The 15,937-nt window shown below is 44.4% G+C and overlaps 1 protein-coding gene across 1 annotated transcript in view; it reads right to left on the reverse strand.

The window, feature by feature from the left end:
• LOC126520594 (selenocysteine lyase-like) overlaps nucleotides 1–15,937 on the reverse strand; it is a 114,891-nt gene that overhangs the window by 61,995 nt on the left and 36,959 nt on the right. The window contains exon 6 of the mRNA XM_050169388.3: nucleotides 10,184–10,311. Coding sequence (XP_050025345.1) covers nucleotides 10,184–10,311 — 128 coding nt within the window. The remainder of the gene's footprint in view (nucleotides 1–10,183; nucleotides 10,312–15,937) is intronic.

The following is a 15,937-nucleotide window of genomic DNA, read 5'->3' on the forward strand; positions in this document are numbered from 1 at the left end:
CCTTTTGGCTTATAAAGCTACCAATCATCTACATTTGCACTCCTGTAACAATTAAATGTCATAACTTCGCAAATTACGCATTTTGTGCAGATGCAAGGCATTACACTTTTCGTGTAACGGAGATCTTGCTGCGGTACTCGCCAAAGAATGCTTACGCATTAAAATACACTGGGAGTATTTATCAACTAGCGGGCATATTTTGGCACTTCCACATTTCCAGTGCGCTGCGTACCAAGCGTGATTTGCTAGCAGGAGATGTTGCACTGCAGGTCCTGACCCTTGCGCATCTATCTGGCGTGGGAGGGAGTCCAGCAGGCACTTGCCTATCAGCCATGTCTGGTTATCGTGGCCGCCACTAGATGACGCCACACGCAGACGTGCTGCCCCTTGCTGGCACTTTAAGCAGCCTCCGCAGAGCACAGCCCACACGCTCATGTGGTCCGTTCTATAAAGGACCACCCTGTATATCGGTATGACATTGAGAAAAAAAGGTAACAAACTTTTGTTGTCTGAACCAATACAATTGCATGTTCACAAAAATATCTCAAACATGCTGCAAGGCGAATGTTTTAAACAGAGGGTACTAGATCAAGTTTAAATGTGCCACTATTCCCAGTAAATATGCATTCCATGCTGTCAGTGGTAAATGATGTAGTGCTATCAGACAGCTAAAAATTAAAACACTTTCATGACTTTGTAGCCTCCGAGACTGGCGCGTGCACAATTTCGGATGCTTTCTACAGTATACTTCCAATAATTCGACTCCATTTACTTCGATTTTTCAGTTAATTCGATCCTGATCTAAGGTCCTGGCTATGGGCCCAAACTTTCATTATTTCAATCCTAAAATTGACCTTCACCAGATAATTAAAACTTGATTGGTCAGCATGCATGCGCCTGACCTCTATGGTGACTCCAACAGCGATTCCTTTAGTGGCAGCATTCATCTCGACGAGGCATGGGGGACACTGAATGTGTTGAACACAGGTAATCTCCCGTCGAAAACATCTGTTTTCGGCCTAGTCTAAAAATATTTTCCATAGCCGTAGCTCACAATATCTGATAACGATATTTATCCAATTTAACGCGTGCCTTTTTCTTTCTAAAAAAAAATTTTCCAAAAATCACCTGCATCATTTAGTAGGATATGACACCAAAACCAAACTACATTTGCGGCAATTGTATGCTTTACCACACGACATGGATGTATTGTGGCAAAACTGACTTTACGAAATCGTGCAGCAAAGCTGACCTTATTGCACCGGCCATCATTGTGCAACAGATATTAGACTCCTGCCAATTTTCTTGCAAAAAATCGAGTACACGTAAGATTTTTTTGTTTAGAAGCTTGAATATCATTTCTACGTTAGTTTTCCACTAAAAGCGGGCACGCTTGATTTGGGGGTGTGTTAGAATCAGGCAAATACAGACTGCCAAGTGAATCAGCTATGTGTATTGGTGTTTTCATGCATTTTGTTGAATTTCACCCGCCGGATAAATCAATTCGTCGGTCCCATCAGGGTCGAATTAACAGAAGGCGGCTGTACACCGTGTGTGATGAGACGAAGCGAAGGCCGATTTTACCACTTATTTCTTGTTGCCAGAAGAAGAGCAAGTAGCAAGAGAAAATTCGAATCGAGGCTGGTGCACTGGTTGCTGTCATGTCATGCAATCATGTAGCAATGGGTGGGCACCACATGGGCAACAACCAAAATTTCTGCAAGCAGCAGAAAATTCCACGTCCATATGATGATGTTCGAGTCTTCACTTCTAGCTGGCCGTGCTTTTGTGCATTACGCAAAAAAAAAGAAACATAACTGTATCGCCAGCTGTCAGGCGCTGTTTTACTCATCCGTGGCAGTAAAGGGTGGCAATGGCATAGGCATTAATGCAACTCCTAGCTCAAGGGCGGGTGAATTGAATTGCGCTAGAGGAATGCAGACCCTTAGATCTGATTTTCTCCCAAAACGTGTTTTATTGTCCCGAAATGTGCGGTGTGCGGTTTCTGGAATCATATTTTAACAGTCCACATTGACATAATATTGGACTTTAGTGTCCCTTTAAGTGGAAGACCCAGCATTCTGCATCAATAAAAGGGGAGAGTGAGAAAGAATGTAACGAAAGTTAATACTGAAGTAGCAATGACTGCCAGTCAAGAATTATACAACTATTCACCAAAAAAAAATTAGCTGCAACGATGTATTCTTCAGGCACAAGTGAAAAGCATGCCTGGACCTGCACTTGCAACGCTGCGGCTTGCCAGTGCTCTGCTCTTTCTGTCTCAGGTGAACCAGTCTCTATACAAAAGGCATGTGTGGTGTGTGCAGCTAACAAATGCAATGAGAAACAAACGTGCCAGGACGTACTGATCATAGCAAGAGACGTGGAAACATATTCAAGCTGAGTGAAAACAAGCATCAGCGACACAAGACAAACAATGTACAAGTAGGCAGGACATAGTCACAGTCACGCAGAATATAAGACAACAAGAAAAGCAGCAGCTTGAAAGGAAGGGAACCTTTAAGCACTTGTAGCTTTTAATTAGGCACACTAACATACAGTTTTAGTGAGAAAGCTTTCCTTGAGAGGCACTCTCCAAAGGCTAAACAATTCTGACAGGATTGGCAAAAGTTATCTTGAATCGTTGCATGAAAATTGAGCAAATCAAAGAGCAGATGATAGCAAAAAAGATAGCATGACTACACCGTTTTTATAAAACATTATTAGAAAGCAGAACTACTGTATTTATTCGAATATAGGTCGACCTTTTTCTCTAGAAATGTTACCCATAATTAGCTCTCAACCTATATTCGTGACCAAAGAATCTCGACTTATATTCTGATCAAAGCTAGCAAAAGTACCGAGCTACTGGAGTTCCAATGTAGAATAGACACGCCACCGGAGCTGCGAGGACCAAGGTCGCAAGCCAAAACGCCCTGCCATGCATTTCGAAACCACACATCAAAGCTGCAGTCGCGCAAATCACAAATCGCCTTACCTACTCGATTCTAACGCGCACCGATTTTAATGTGCTCCTGTACGGTACAGTTCGAACTAAATTAAAAAGCATGGTGCCACACGCACACAAGCAAACATGAACACATCTCGATGACCACGGAAACTCACTTTCTGAACACTGGACTGAGGAAGTGCGGCAGCAGCTGCCTCTCGGACGAAAACAAAGCACGCGGCGGACTCTGTCCCCATCGCAGATTGCTTTCAATATAGGGCCGAGGCGATCGTATCGCCCAAGTGGATCATCACAACTACATCCTGCACCGGCCCACTGTGTTGCTTTGCTGGAGAAAACCAGCTTCTGTGTGCATCTGACCCACATGCTAGTTTCGGGTACTCCTAAAGCCCATGATGCAGCCCGATTTCCATCTGTCTCCACACACATAATCACTTTCCTTTTAAATGCAGCATCATGATGAACTCGGCCCTTCGTGCTGATAGCACAGAGCAAACGCAGAAAACAGGAAGACAGATGCTGGACACATACTACAGCACATCATAAAATAAAGAAACAACTTTATAGCAGGGAAAGTATAGAATAAAGAACAAGTTTTAGAGAAAGGAAACTGTACCTTGCACAGTGGTACGAAAATAAGCAGCGGAAGCGCATGGAACTTATGTAGGTGGACGCCAGATGGCGCTGCTCAAACAGAAAAAAAAGAAGTATTAGCTGAAATGATGTATTCTTCAGGCACAAGTGTAAAGCATGCTTCGACCTGCACTTGCAATGCTGCGGCTTGCCAGTGCTGCACTGGTTACAGAAACGGTGCGTTTCTGTAACCAGTAGAGACTCGGAGACAGTAGAGACTCGGAAGAGCCGCCAATGATTGAGAATTATGTTCGGGAAGGGTGCAACAGAACTAAGTCGGAAAGAAAGGGAGGGGGAGTTGGAATGCTCATCCATCAGGGAGCCAAATGGAAAAGAGTAAATTCAAATGTCAAGAGCATCTTTGGTTATCTGATACAATGAGTGGAAAAAAAACTTGGCTGGGCGTACCATACTTGTCGACCGGAAATAATTGCACAGAGAAGAATTAAGAGTTAGTGGAATGCATAAGTGCTGATATTGAGGGTTTCGGGAATGATGCTGAAATTATCCCATTAGGTGACATGAATGCCCACATACAGGATCTAGATGGCTATACTGACAACAACGGGAACTCAATGCTAGATCCTTGTGAGCAACATAACCTCGTTATCATGAATACAGGGCCCAAGTGTGAAGGGCAGATCACATGGGAAGTGGGAAACCGGAAATTGACCATTGATTACTGTCTGATGATGGAAGGAATTTATGATAAGTGGAGAGAAAAAATTGCCATTGACGAGGAAGAGTATGGCAGCATAGGGAGTGACCATAAACGCATCATTTTGAAAATGCAATATGTAATTGGCAAAGAGAGCAAGAAGTGGAAAATTGAAAGCTGAGCAAATAACAAATACCGTCACAAGAGTCGAGGAAGAACTTTGCAAATTGTCAAGTAAGGAGTGGGAATATAGTGAGCTTCTAAATCTAATAATGACAGAAATACAGAAAGAGAAACATGTTTCTTGGAAAGCATAAAAGAAACTGAGAAGCTGGTGGAACAGGGAGATACGAGAAGCTTTTGCCAAACGACAGAGAGCATCCCGAGGGCACAGGCAGGCAAAGAAGGTGCAGCTGCTGCAGAATGAAGTGGCCAGTAAATGGGAAATATACCAGGAGAAAAAGGTTATGGTTCAAATACTGGTACAAGCAAAGATAAAAGGTGAAAGTGAACATTGGTTGTCAGAAATACATGAGAAAAAGAAGGCTGCACCTAGAATATTTTGGAACCACATAAAATTATTAGGCAGGAAGTCAACAACAATACAACAACATATCCTAGACAAAGATGTAAACAAACTGGAAGGGGTAGCGACTAAATTACATCCGAAAAATAACAGCTGAATCTTTCCAAGGCAACGATGAGGTTGTATTTGAAGAAAAAAAGAGCATGGAAGAGAACCAGATGAAAAGGGAGCTGGTGCTGACAAATTTCAACTGGAAGAAAGCCAAAGAGAAAATTCCTAAGAGCACAGCCACAGGGCTAGACGAGGTTCCCGTTAGGCTGATTAATGAACTAGGACCAACAAGTAAGGAAGCTCTGGTGAAAGCAGTGGAAAAAACTTTAAAAGATAGACAAAGTGTTTTTTCTTTTCTCTTTCTTTTCTTTCCTTTTCTTTTGGTGCTCTCTTTCCATTTTCCTACCTGTGCTTGCTTTGCTCTAACAGGTAGGCAGTAGAGCGTCATCCTGGCTTGGGCGTGGTTGCCACGTTCACCAGATACAAAGGGTTGGTCACAACATCATCATCATCACAGAAATTAAGTTTTTTTTTTAGAGCAAAATCCAATATGGCTGCTCTTCGCTGGTAGCGTACGCCGGTACGCACCGTGCTCGCCCTGCTGGCTATGCGGCGTGCCTCATTGCCTTGGCTGCTGTGTAGCTTGTGCGTTCTAATTGTCGGGAGACCAAACAGCCTCTACTGACCCCCATACAAACAAGCCACAAGTGAGTGAACAGAACATGCGACTTTATTGGCAGAAGACAAGCAGTGTACATTCTTGTGCAAGAGCAGAAATAAAATTTGCATGTCGAGATATGCTGGAATCATTGACACGAGCTCGTAAACGGCTCATACGGTCATCGCCGCACATGGCGGTCTGGTAACGAGCAACAACCAGCAGCGCAAGCAGATTGGACAGAGTGTCCCACCTGTTTGCAGCGACAGTCGCCATAGCTTGCATTGCAAAGCAATTGGGTGATGCAGGCATCTGTTACCAGAGCCAACACAGCGACATGGACTACCCGGTATTTTAGCATTACCTCCTTTTTAACCTGCACGTTTCTTTTTGTTCTTTTACGTGCCGCTAATGTGCAACTCACACTTGGTGCCCCACATTTTCAATATGGGCATGGTCAGTTTTGTGGGCACCACCATTTTGCAGCCACTTTTGCAGGCCTTTCCACCCATGTGGCTATCAACTTCGCACACTTCAGACCATGTAATCACGTATGCTGGTCTCCGTTCACGCCACATCACGGTCGATGAAGGCCCACAAGCATAATTTGCCCACGGCTGCAGCAGGAAAGGATGAATGGGGAGTACCAATTACGGTGCGTGTAAATTGGGAGTCATTGTCACTGTGTGGACTGCAGGAGCAGATGGTTACCTCTAGAGACTGTTGCCTAATACAGCTGACCAGGCCACCACATTCAAGAAACATAACACTGCAACCATGATCAAATGAGACTCAGCATTCAATCACCGCATAAGGTTCAGACAATACACTGTACATTGGCTAAGATCCACATGACAACAATGAGCATTCACGCATCACGAATTGCTTACGGCCCATTCAGCTATTCGACTTCAGGCACAGTGCTTGCCTTTGTCGCACATGGCAGTCTGATAAAGGGCGATAAACAACACTGCAAGTAGATTGGACAGTGTCCCACCTGTTCGCATCGACAGTCGCCGTTGAAGATGAGCAACTTGCATTGCGAAGTAATCTGGTGATGCAAGCATATGCTGCCGCAGCCAACATAGCAACATGGAGTACCCGGAATTTTAGCGTTACCTCCTTTCCAAACTGCACATTACTTTTTGTTCTTTTGCATGCCGCTAATATGCAATTCACACTTGGTGCCCCACATTCTCTCAATATGGACATGGTCAGTATTATGGGCATCACCATTTTGCAGCCACTTCTGCAGGCCTTTCCATCCATATGGATATCAACTTCATACACTTCGGACCAGGTAACCACGTATGATAGTCTCCGTTGATGCCAAATCGTGGCCGAGGAAGACCACAAGCAATATTTGCACATGGTTACAGCAGGAAAGGACGGAACGGGGAGCACCAATCATGGTGCGTGTAAATTTGGAGTCTATGACGCTGTACGGACTGCAGGAGCAGGTGCTTACCTTGAGAGACTGTTTGCCAATGCAACTGACCAGGCTCCCACATACGAGAAACGTAACACGGTGACTAGTACCAAGTTAGACAGCACTGAAACCAGATTCTGCAATCAGTCACTTCAACGTAGCTTGAGCAAAAACACATGCTATTGAGCAAGAATAGCAATACTGAACAAGACTAGGAATTAAATATGGGAATGAGAAAACTTGCATTCAAGAAAGAAGCTGCTCTACCTTGCAAGCAATGAAAGCCAAAAACATTAGGAAAAGTTAAATGCTACACAGCGCACGGTGCAAAGGTTAATGCAAGACGCACGCCGATGCAGCATCAGCTATTTCAGGAGAGGAATAGCACATGGCAACATACAGTAGAAAATACTGCTACAGATACGTTATGCTAGTAGACAGTGACTGGTATTAGGTATGAGAAAAGAATCGGTTGAGCTTTATGTTTGGATAAGGAAGAGGAATGATCTCTAACATCAATGTGGAATGAAAAAGCTTGCATTCATTGAAAAAAAACTTATACTTGGCACAAATGTAATTTGACAAGGCCAGGAAGCTGATTAAGGAAGGGCAAGCTGACGGAACTCTTGACCAGCATCATCCGTGCTTGTTCAGAGGTTGCAGGTACATTTGAAGATGCAGAATTTTTGTTGTTGAGGTACCTGGATGACTCAGCCAATATCCATGCTAGTGGAATGATGGCTGAGACTATTTTCACTCTTGACACAGTCGTCTGTAGACTTGATATTTCATCCAAATACTTCTGGAACGGCTTCTTTGTTTGTGGTGTAAAGCCTTGCGAATTCGGCTCCAGCCCCTTCCTGTTGGTGCAGACGGGGGCTCCTGTGATGAGGACCAAGATGTGCTTGGTGCAGACTCTGTTGGAGCAGAACAGTAACACATGAGATACAGCACAGTTTAGCCAAACTCATGTAGTGTTTTAACCAATTATGCTGAACCGTAAATATGAACAAACATACATATCATATGCTACAAACAAATGACTTGTATCTCAATTGCAGATTAGCCAAACTCATGTAGTGTTTTCTTTTATGTTTTAACCAACTATGCTGAACCATAAATATGAACAAACATTCATATCATCTGCTACAAGCAAATGACTTGTATCTCAAGACTAGCAAGCCAATACAGCATATATCAAGCATATTTATTTCATAACTCAGTTTTGTCTACCTTGTAGGAGCAGCAAAAGTCCACACAATGGCCTTGTTGTAGCAGGCTGCCAGTAGCTTCCCTTTAGTGCGTGGAGTGTGTTGCTTTACACTGGTGCCGTCCTTTTTATTGCATGTCTGGAACAGAAATTTTGACTGCATCAAAATTGGAAAAAAAAAAGAGACAATTTCGCAATATGAATGCAAAAAAGTGACATATATACTGTAATGATTTGCGACAGCAGAACACATGCAAATGTACACTGTTCTAGGGTGTTTACGCAGCATGTTAATGAAATAAATATTGCTACTGTCCATAAAATTGATGTCTGCCAGACTACAACGTGAGTCAACAGCTTAAGTATTATTAGGATCACAAATGACAACATCCTTGCGCTCATTTACACACTACAAGAGATCACACTGCTGGTTTCACAAGCAAATGCATGAAAGACATGAAGCTATTAGAAATGATGCATTCTTTTTCTGCATGAACGTGATGCACCGCTTCACTACTACAAAAATAAATGTCCTCAGGTAAACCAAACTGCACAGAAAGAACATTTGGAACCAACAGGTACAAAATATGGGTGAATTATCATGCGTGAAACTGTTTGATACGTTAAATTCAGTACTTTTGCTTCCATTTATCAAAGGGTTATTCGGTTTTGTGGACGAAAGAAGTTGCCGGAGGACTCGAAAAAAAATATATTGATAAGGCTACTCAGTCACCCATGCCTACGGCTACGAGAAGAAAAATGTGACGCGCATTCTGATATTGCTCCCTTTTACATGAATGTGTGTATAACGATGGTTTCGCAGCTAAAAGTTTATTTGGCAACAGCAACGGAGGGTCCCGACTGCCCATATGTAATGCAGCATCTAGTTCGTTAACTTCTCTCCGCCTGTAGGTTAATGAGACGAATATATTACATAGCGATTGAAGCAGTGATGTTAAACGACTCACCAGTATTGGCGTCCCCAGTTGCAGCAGGATTCAGCTCTCATTTCGATGCAGACGTGTTCCACTTGGCTCATGACTGAAACCTAACTTTCAGGCTTACATTTCTGCTCACAACACGTCTCTTCATTTAAATAATGCGAGGTATCAAAGCGCAATAAATTGCTTTTAGCACAAAATAAAGAACCAATGTATGAGCCAATGAATCCGTACCTGCCGTGCATGCGAACATACTGGTAAAAATTTTAAATCTAGGCCAGAGGTCACGTGGGAGGTTGATGATGCTGAATGCTATTTTTTATATATAATGGCAAAAAACAACAAAGTTAGTAATAAAGAGTGCAAAGTATAATTAGAAATTATAATTTTGTACTTTTTGTCATGTAATAGAAGTGCTTCGTTTATTGCTGAAGAAAGTTTGTATGTTAAAACTGCGCTTACTATGGCGCCTCTAGCAGGAGATATTGCGCTCACGGGGGAACCTTTTTAAATGGTGTACTATGCCTGTTTTTTTAGCAGCGCCGCGCAGTCGATTTTTTCGCCCTCTGTGGCCATTTTTTTAACTTGAGAGTGCGCGGGGCCTGAGCACATGGAGGAAGCTAGAGCAGCTAGGCTCTTGGCACGTACGAGGCAGCCATTTTGAAATGCGGATGGCGATATAGTAACGTACATTTAGAGTTGTACTCGATTGTAAGGGGTCGACCTATATTCAAATAATTTTTTTTTTTAATTTCTCGGAGAGCACAATATATAGGGGTCGACCTATTTTCGAGTAAATATGGTACATAGTTACTTAAAAATGTTATTGTTCTCCACCAATAAAAGAGTGAGCTGAGATGGAGCAATACTCCACGTGGCCCTGCTCACTCGCACACCCATTCATAATGCACAATTTATTATGCATGAGCTTTGGAAATGACAACTACCATGTAAATTTTAAAAAGTTGCATACTTTGACTGTAAGATCTATGGTTCGAGCGAATGCAAAAATTCACAATTTGAGCAAAAAATTTGGCACAGTGAAACTGATTAAGCTATCAAAGTTTACATATTGACTTAGGTCTTGAAGTGCTGCAAAATCTTACCTGAATTATTCCAGTTTCATTGTTTGCCAGCATGATGGTGATCAAGCAAGTCTCAGGACGAATAGCCGACACAATTTCTTCAGCAGACACACTACCAGTGGCCTTTGAGACAGGAACAATTGTGAGATCTGCATAGGTCGTAAAGAAAAATAATTCTTAGTAAAGCAAAAAAGGAGTGCTATAATTTCTCTGCTGCCTTTCACTAGATTTGTTTTCAATTGGCACCCTTCCCATTAACAGATGACAGGTTATTTGTTTTACAGATCACATGACCTACCCAGCTCCACTTCTATTAAAGCAAATGGTTTTCTTTGACATTTTCACCCCAGTTTTGGCGGTGGCTAGTAGTCGAAGTTTCACCACCAAACAGAGATGCAAATACGAAGGGCACATGCTCTCATGCAACCTAGCTGTGGGGTGCGTTCATCACTATCATAGCTCTTCAATATATACATGCTGCCACGCGAGTGCTTTCGAGCGTCCAAAGGTTTAGATGCTGTGGTAGAACACTTGGGCAGGACAGCTCTCGTCTTCTCCCGCTGCCCTGTCCCACAGCGATGCTGCGGGGGAGGGCTCCAGCGACAGAAGAGGATGGCAGTCACCTTCCGCGCCAGCACTTGTGTCGCTAGAGTCAACATTCATACGACATATCAGTCATCATCAGCCTATTTTTACGTCCACTGTGGGACAAAGGCCTCTCCCAGCGATCACCCATGCCTTGCGCTAGCTGATTCCAACTCGCAACTGCAAATTTTATAATTTCATCACCCCACCTACTTTTTTGCCATCCTCAGCTGCACTTACCTTCTCTTGGCACCCATTCTGTAACTCTAATATTCCACCAGTTAATAAAGCAATGAAGGGGGGCTAGTTGGTGAACGTTCATGGTTATATCGTGCTTAATTTTACAGTGACGATATTAAGTGAAGGACAGAACGTGGACGTACATACGTCCACGTCCTGTCCTTCACTTAATATTGTCACTGTAAAACTAAGCGCAATATAACCATGAATTTCCACCAGTTATCTGCCCGACGCATTACATAGCCTACCCAGCTCCATTAATTTTTCTCAAGCTGCCAGTCAGAATTTGGCAATGCCTGTCGTATGCACTCCAACCCATTTTTTATTGTTCTGTAAATGTCCTTCTTATGAGGAAGTTCTCTTGTGAGTAATTGACCTAAATGTAATCCTGCACAGACTCTAGAGGCTGACTGGCAATCATGAATTCTTGTTTCCGTGCCAGGCTATTGAACGTTACCTTTGTCTTCTGCATATTAATCTTCATCCCTATGCTTAAACTTTCTCAGTTAAGGTCCTCAATCATTTGTTGCAACTCATCCCCTGTGTTGCTGAACAGGACAATGTAATCTGCAAACGGAAGGTTGTCAAGATATTCGCCGTTGATCCTCACTCCTAAGCCTTTCAAGACTAATAGCTTGAACACAGTTAAACCTTGATATAGTGAACTTCAATATAACAAAAATTTCGACATAACGAAGTATTTAACTTTTCATAACCTATTGTCCATAGAACACCATGTAATTAGAATCTCAATATAACAAAGTGCGTTTGTATGCGATTTCCATATAACGAAATTTCACTTCAGCAGCAAAGGAATGCTGAGCCGATAAATGGAAATTTCCGCGGACGCAGATGGCCAAATGACTGACTTACAAGTGGCTGCTTGCAAACGCACCTCTCAAATCGCGCACCTTGCAAATCATGCACGACGCGACAAGAGCGACCGCAGAAGTGAAGCCGCATCATGTTCTGTTAAAAGTCCAAGTGCGATAAGAACCTGCGCACTTTGTGCTTTGGGTGCGAGTGAAAGAGTGTGAGAATGAGAAAGAAAGATGGTGGCTTCACGCATGAACGCTGCCTCCCCACGCAAGCAAAGGGAGAGAGGGGGAGGGAGCAAGCTCGTGGTAATGCCATCAAGCGTGCACGAGGAGCGGGGCAGGGAGGGGAGGAGTAAGTAGGGATGCGTTGCGATTTCTGGCGCATGTCTCAGCCGTGGCTGCGCACAGCTGTAAGCGCGGCTGAACGCGTACAAAGCCGCACACCCTGCTTTAGAAGTAGTCTGCCGCATGCGCAAAGAATGGGCGTTGTTGCGGCTTAGGGTGGCATTAGGGCAAGGAATCCACCAAGCCCATCGACGAGTACATCGGATCCAGTGGAAGGAATGAAGGAAAAAGCATTTATTGGCTTAGTTACACGGCTTCAGTTATGGAAGCCCACTCCATGCAGGAGCAAGTTAAACGTCCGAGTTCCCAACAGGACCTTCTGCCATATGACACGAAAAGTATCCGCTTTTAATACCATCTTTTCCCTAGGCGAATCAACTAGGGAATCTGAATACTGTCTAGCAGAAAATGACAATCGTCGAATTCATTGGAATGCCACGCCCATGCTATCGCAAGCTCCACAGTAACCCCGCCTCCGAAGCCCGATGGTATAGAATGTGCGGCAGGATAGCAACCTGCGTATCCAAGGTCGCCGTCGTTGTTCGGTAGCACTTGGTATTGGCCCCCCTCGTCATTTGTTCAGGCTGTCAGGTATTGGTGGAGGTGCACCCATTTATGGACCCGTCAACAGTCAGCGCCCACGCTGCGTTGACGTCTGGATAGGCACTGAGGGATCGGTGGTTTGCATCGGGGCAAACGTCTAATTAACGCCTTTGTGGTGTTAAGACGTAACAGCATGCCAAGACGGCGTGGCATCATGTAAGCTGTCTTCCTGCGCATTTAGTATTGAAGGTTGCATAATCTCGAGTTTTGGTGACCCGCTGGAGCGAGAGGCAGACGAAGCATTCGCTCCCTGCTGCCGGCGCTTTTCACGATAGCGTCGTCCCAGTGCGGGCGACGCTATAAGTCGCTGGGGCGGAGTGCACGCGAAAGTGCGGCTGGCTTCATTGAATTCATACCGCCTATGTGAAGATATCGTCGACCCGGCATGAAACCGTATCATTCAGCCCCGGCTCCCAAATTCATCAAAATGAATTGTTTTCTCATTCAAATTTGCTTTTTTTATTATTATTATTGCTTGATAATTCGGAAGATTCTGCGACCTCTTTCCGTGTAAGCAAAATCGATCAGCACCTCTACTTATTGCATAAAAGGGCTAATTTCAATACAACGAAATTTCGATATAACGAAGCAAATTGCCAATTTTACCACTTCGTTATATCGAGGTTTAGCTGTACTTCTAAACATGCAGTGAAGCATTGGAGAGATTGTCTCTCCTTGCCTGACCATTGATAGGCAATTTCCTACTTTTCTTGTGGAGGAGCAAGGTACCTGTGGAATTTTTGTAGATATTGCCCAAGATATTCACGTATGCCTTCTGCAATCCTTGATTATGCAATGCTTCTATGACTGCTGGTATCTCTAATGAATCAAATGCCTTTTTGTAACCTATGAAAGACATATGGAGAGGCTGACTGTACCCCTCTGATTTCTAAATTACCTGATTGATGGCATGTACGTGATCCACTGTAGAACACCCCTTCCTGAAGCCAGCCTGTTATCTTGGTTGATTGAAGTCAAGTGTTGCCCCGATTCTATTGGAAATTGGTCTTCCATTCTTTGTCTCCCTTCTCATGCATTCTCATGCTTTGTCTTCCAAGCATAATATCTCTTCCATCTTTTATTAAATCGATTGTTATTCCATCTCCTGTGGCTTTTCCCCAGGACATGTCTTGCAAAGACCTAACTCCATCGCTAGTTATAGAAGGAGCCTCTGTATCCTGTTCATCAATGCTTTTAGTGAAGGTTGCCTGGCTGCTCAGGGTGCCGTACAGGGTTAGTATAGAATTGTTCTGCTGCTTTTACTAAATCATCAAAATTGCTGATGACATTACCCTGCTTATTTTGCACTGCATACATCTTACCCTATCCTATACCAAATTTTCTTCTCACCAATTTCATGCTGTGGCTATTTTTTACTGCTTCCTCAATCTTTATGATGTTACAATTTCAGATATCACTTACTAGTTTATCAGCTTTGACAGTTTAGCTAATTCTACCTGATCTCTTCAGTTAGACACTTTCATGCTGTGTCACTTCTTTATTACATTCTGTGTTACTTGAAAGAGCTTAACTACTGGTTGCCTTGGTGCCTTACCTCCCACTTCAAGTGCTGCTTCTCAAATCAGCCTAGCTACAGTCTCATTTATTACCTATGTTATCTCTATCTTCCTGTTCTAAAAATGCATATTTTTTTGCAAGCACCAGCCTGAATTCATCTGCTTTTACTCTTCATATATTGCCGCACCTGTACTCCATTGAAGAAGAGGACAACGCGAGTGTGCATGAGCGTATTTGTCAAGGTGCAGTGGAGAAGAAGTCGCAGTTGCGCTCATAATAAAAATCGCGACCTGCTGCTGTGCCTCCTGCTCTGCAACCCCTGTTTTGATGTTGCAACACTGGTGGAGGTGCTGGAGCCTGCAACCCCACGCGGGCAACCCCTATTCGGAACCTTACACCCAGTTCCGAAGCTCCACCTCTCGTAACAAATCCAGTGCACCATTTCCATCGGCGCCTGCTCGGCCCGAGCTCGGACTTCCCTCCTGTTGAGACTCCCACCAGCATGGTTACATCAGCGCCACTTCTTCCTCCTTCACAAACAGCGGCTAGCCTTTCCCAGGCGACTCTTGAACACCCTCATGTCCCCAAAATATTCCACGGCAATTCTTTGAAGATGTCAAGGACTGGCTTGACCAGTATAAACACGTCTCTCTGGTAAATCGCTGGAACAACCAACAAAAGCTTGCCCATGCTTATTTCACACTAGAAAACAGCACTAGTACATGGTACGCAAACAGAGAAGCGAGCTTCCAAACATGGAACAATTTTCGTCGTCAGCTCCTCAATACATTCTCAAGCTCGGACCGGCGTGATTGCGTGCAACAACTTATTGAGGCTCGGGTACAGAAACCTAGCAAAACCATCGCCATGTGTGCGGAACATATGGCCCGTCTATTTCGCCGAGCTGACCCCAATATGACCGAGGCAAAGAAAGTGTGTCATCTGATGCGAGATGTTAAGGGACCACTCTTTGCCGGTCTTGTACGAAACCCGCCAACAACGGTCAACAACTTCATCAAGGAAGTGACTCATCGAGCAGGCGCTTCAGCAACGCTGCCGCCACTTTGACCGCCAGCCCAACACGCCACTCAGCTCTGCAGCTCAGATTATTGACCACACTTCTTTACGGGACATGATTCAAGAAATCCTGCGTGAAGAGCTGTGAGCCCTCGGCATTCCTCCTAGAGTCGCCAGTTGCTTCTGTTGCCGAAGTTGTGCGCCAGGAGTTGATGCAAGCCTTCTCCTCACCAGCCCCATGTCCAGCAATATGTCCAGCAACACGTTCACCGACCTATGCCGACATGGTCCGACGTCCTCCCCCTTCGCCGCCGGTAACACCATTTCAGCCACGGCCCGTTCCCATGCCATGGTGGCAACGGGAGTCTGTGAGACGACCTCCAGTTCACTGTACCGACTTGTGGCATGCGGCCGACCGTTGACCACTCTGCTTCCATTGTGGTGAACTAGGTCACATTGCCTGTTACTGCCTCCATCCAGATTCTGGAGCCGGTGCCTTTTCACCTGCCGCTTCTCTGCACTTCGATGACCGTTGCGCCTCGAACAGTGATCAGCTGTCACCCCATCAAGCAGCTTCACCACGTCGTCACTGGCAGTCCCCATCACCTGTGCATTACACTTCCCCAAACCACCAGACTTTCACCACTGA

The sequence above is a fragment of the Dermacentor andersoni genome, chromosome 3 (genome assembly GCF_023375885.2).
Source record: "Dermacentor andersoni chromosome 3, qqDerAnde1_hic_scaffold, whole genome shotgun sequence".
NCBI lineage: Eukaryota > Metazoa > Arthropoda > Arachnida > Ixodida > Ixodidae > Dermacentor > Dermacentor andersoni.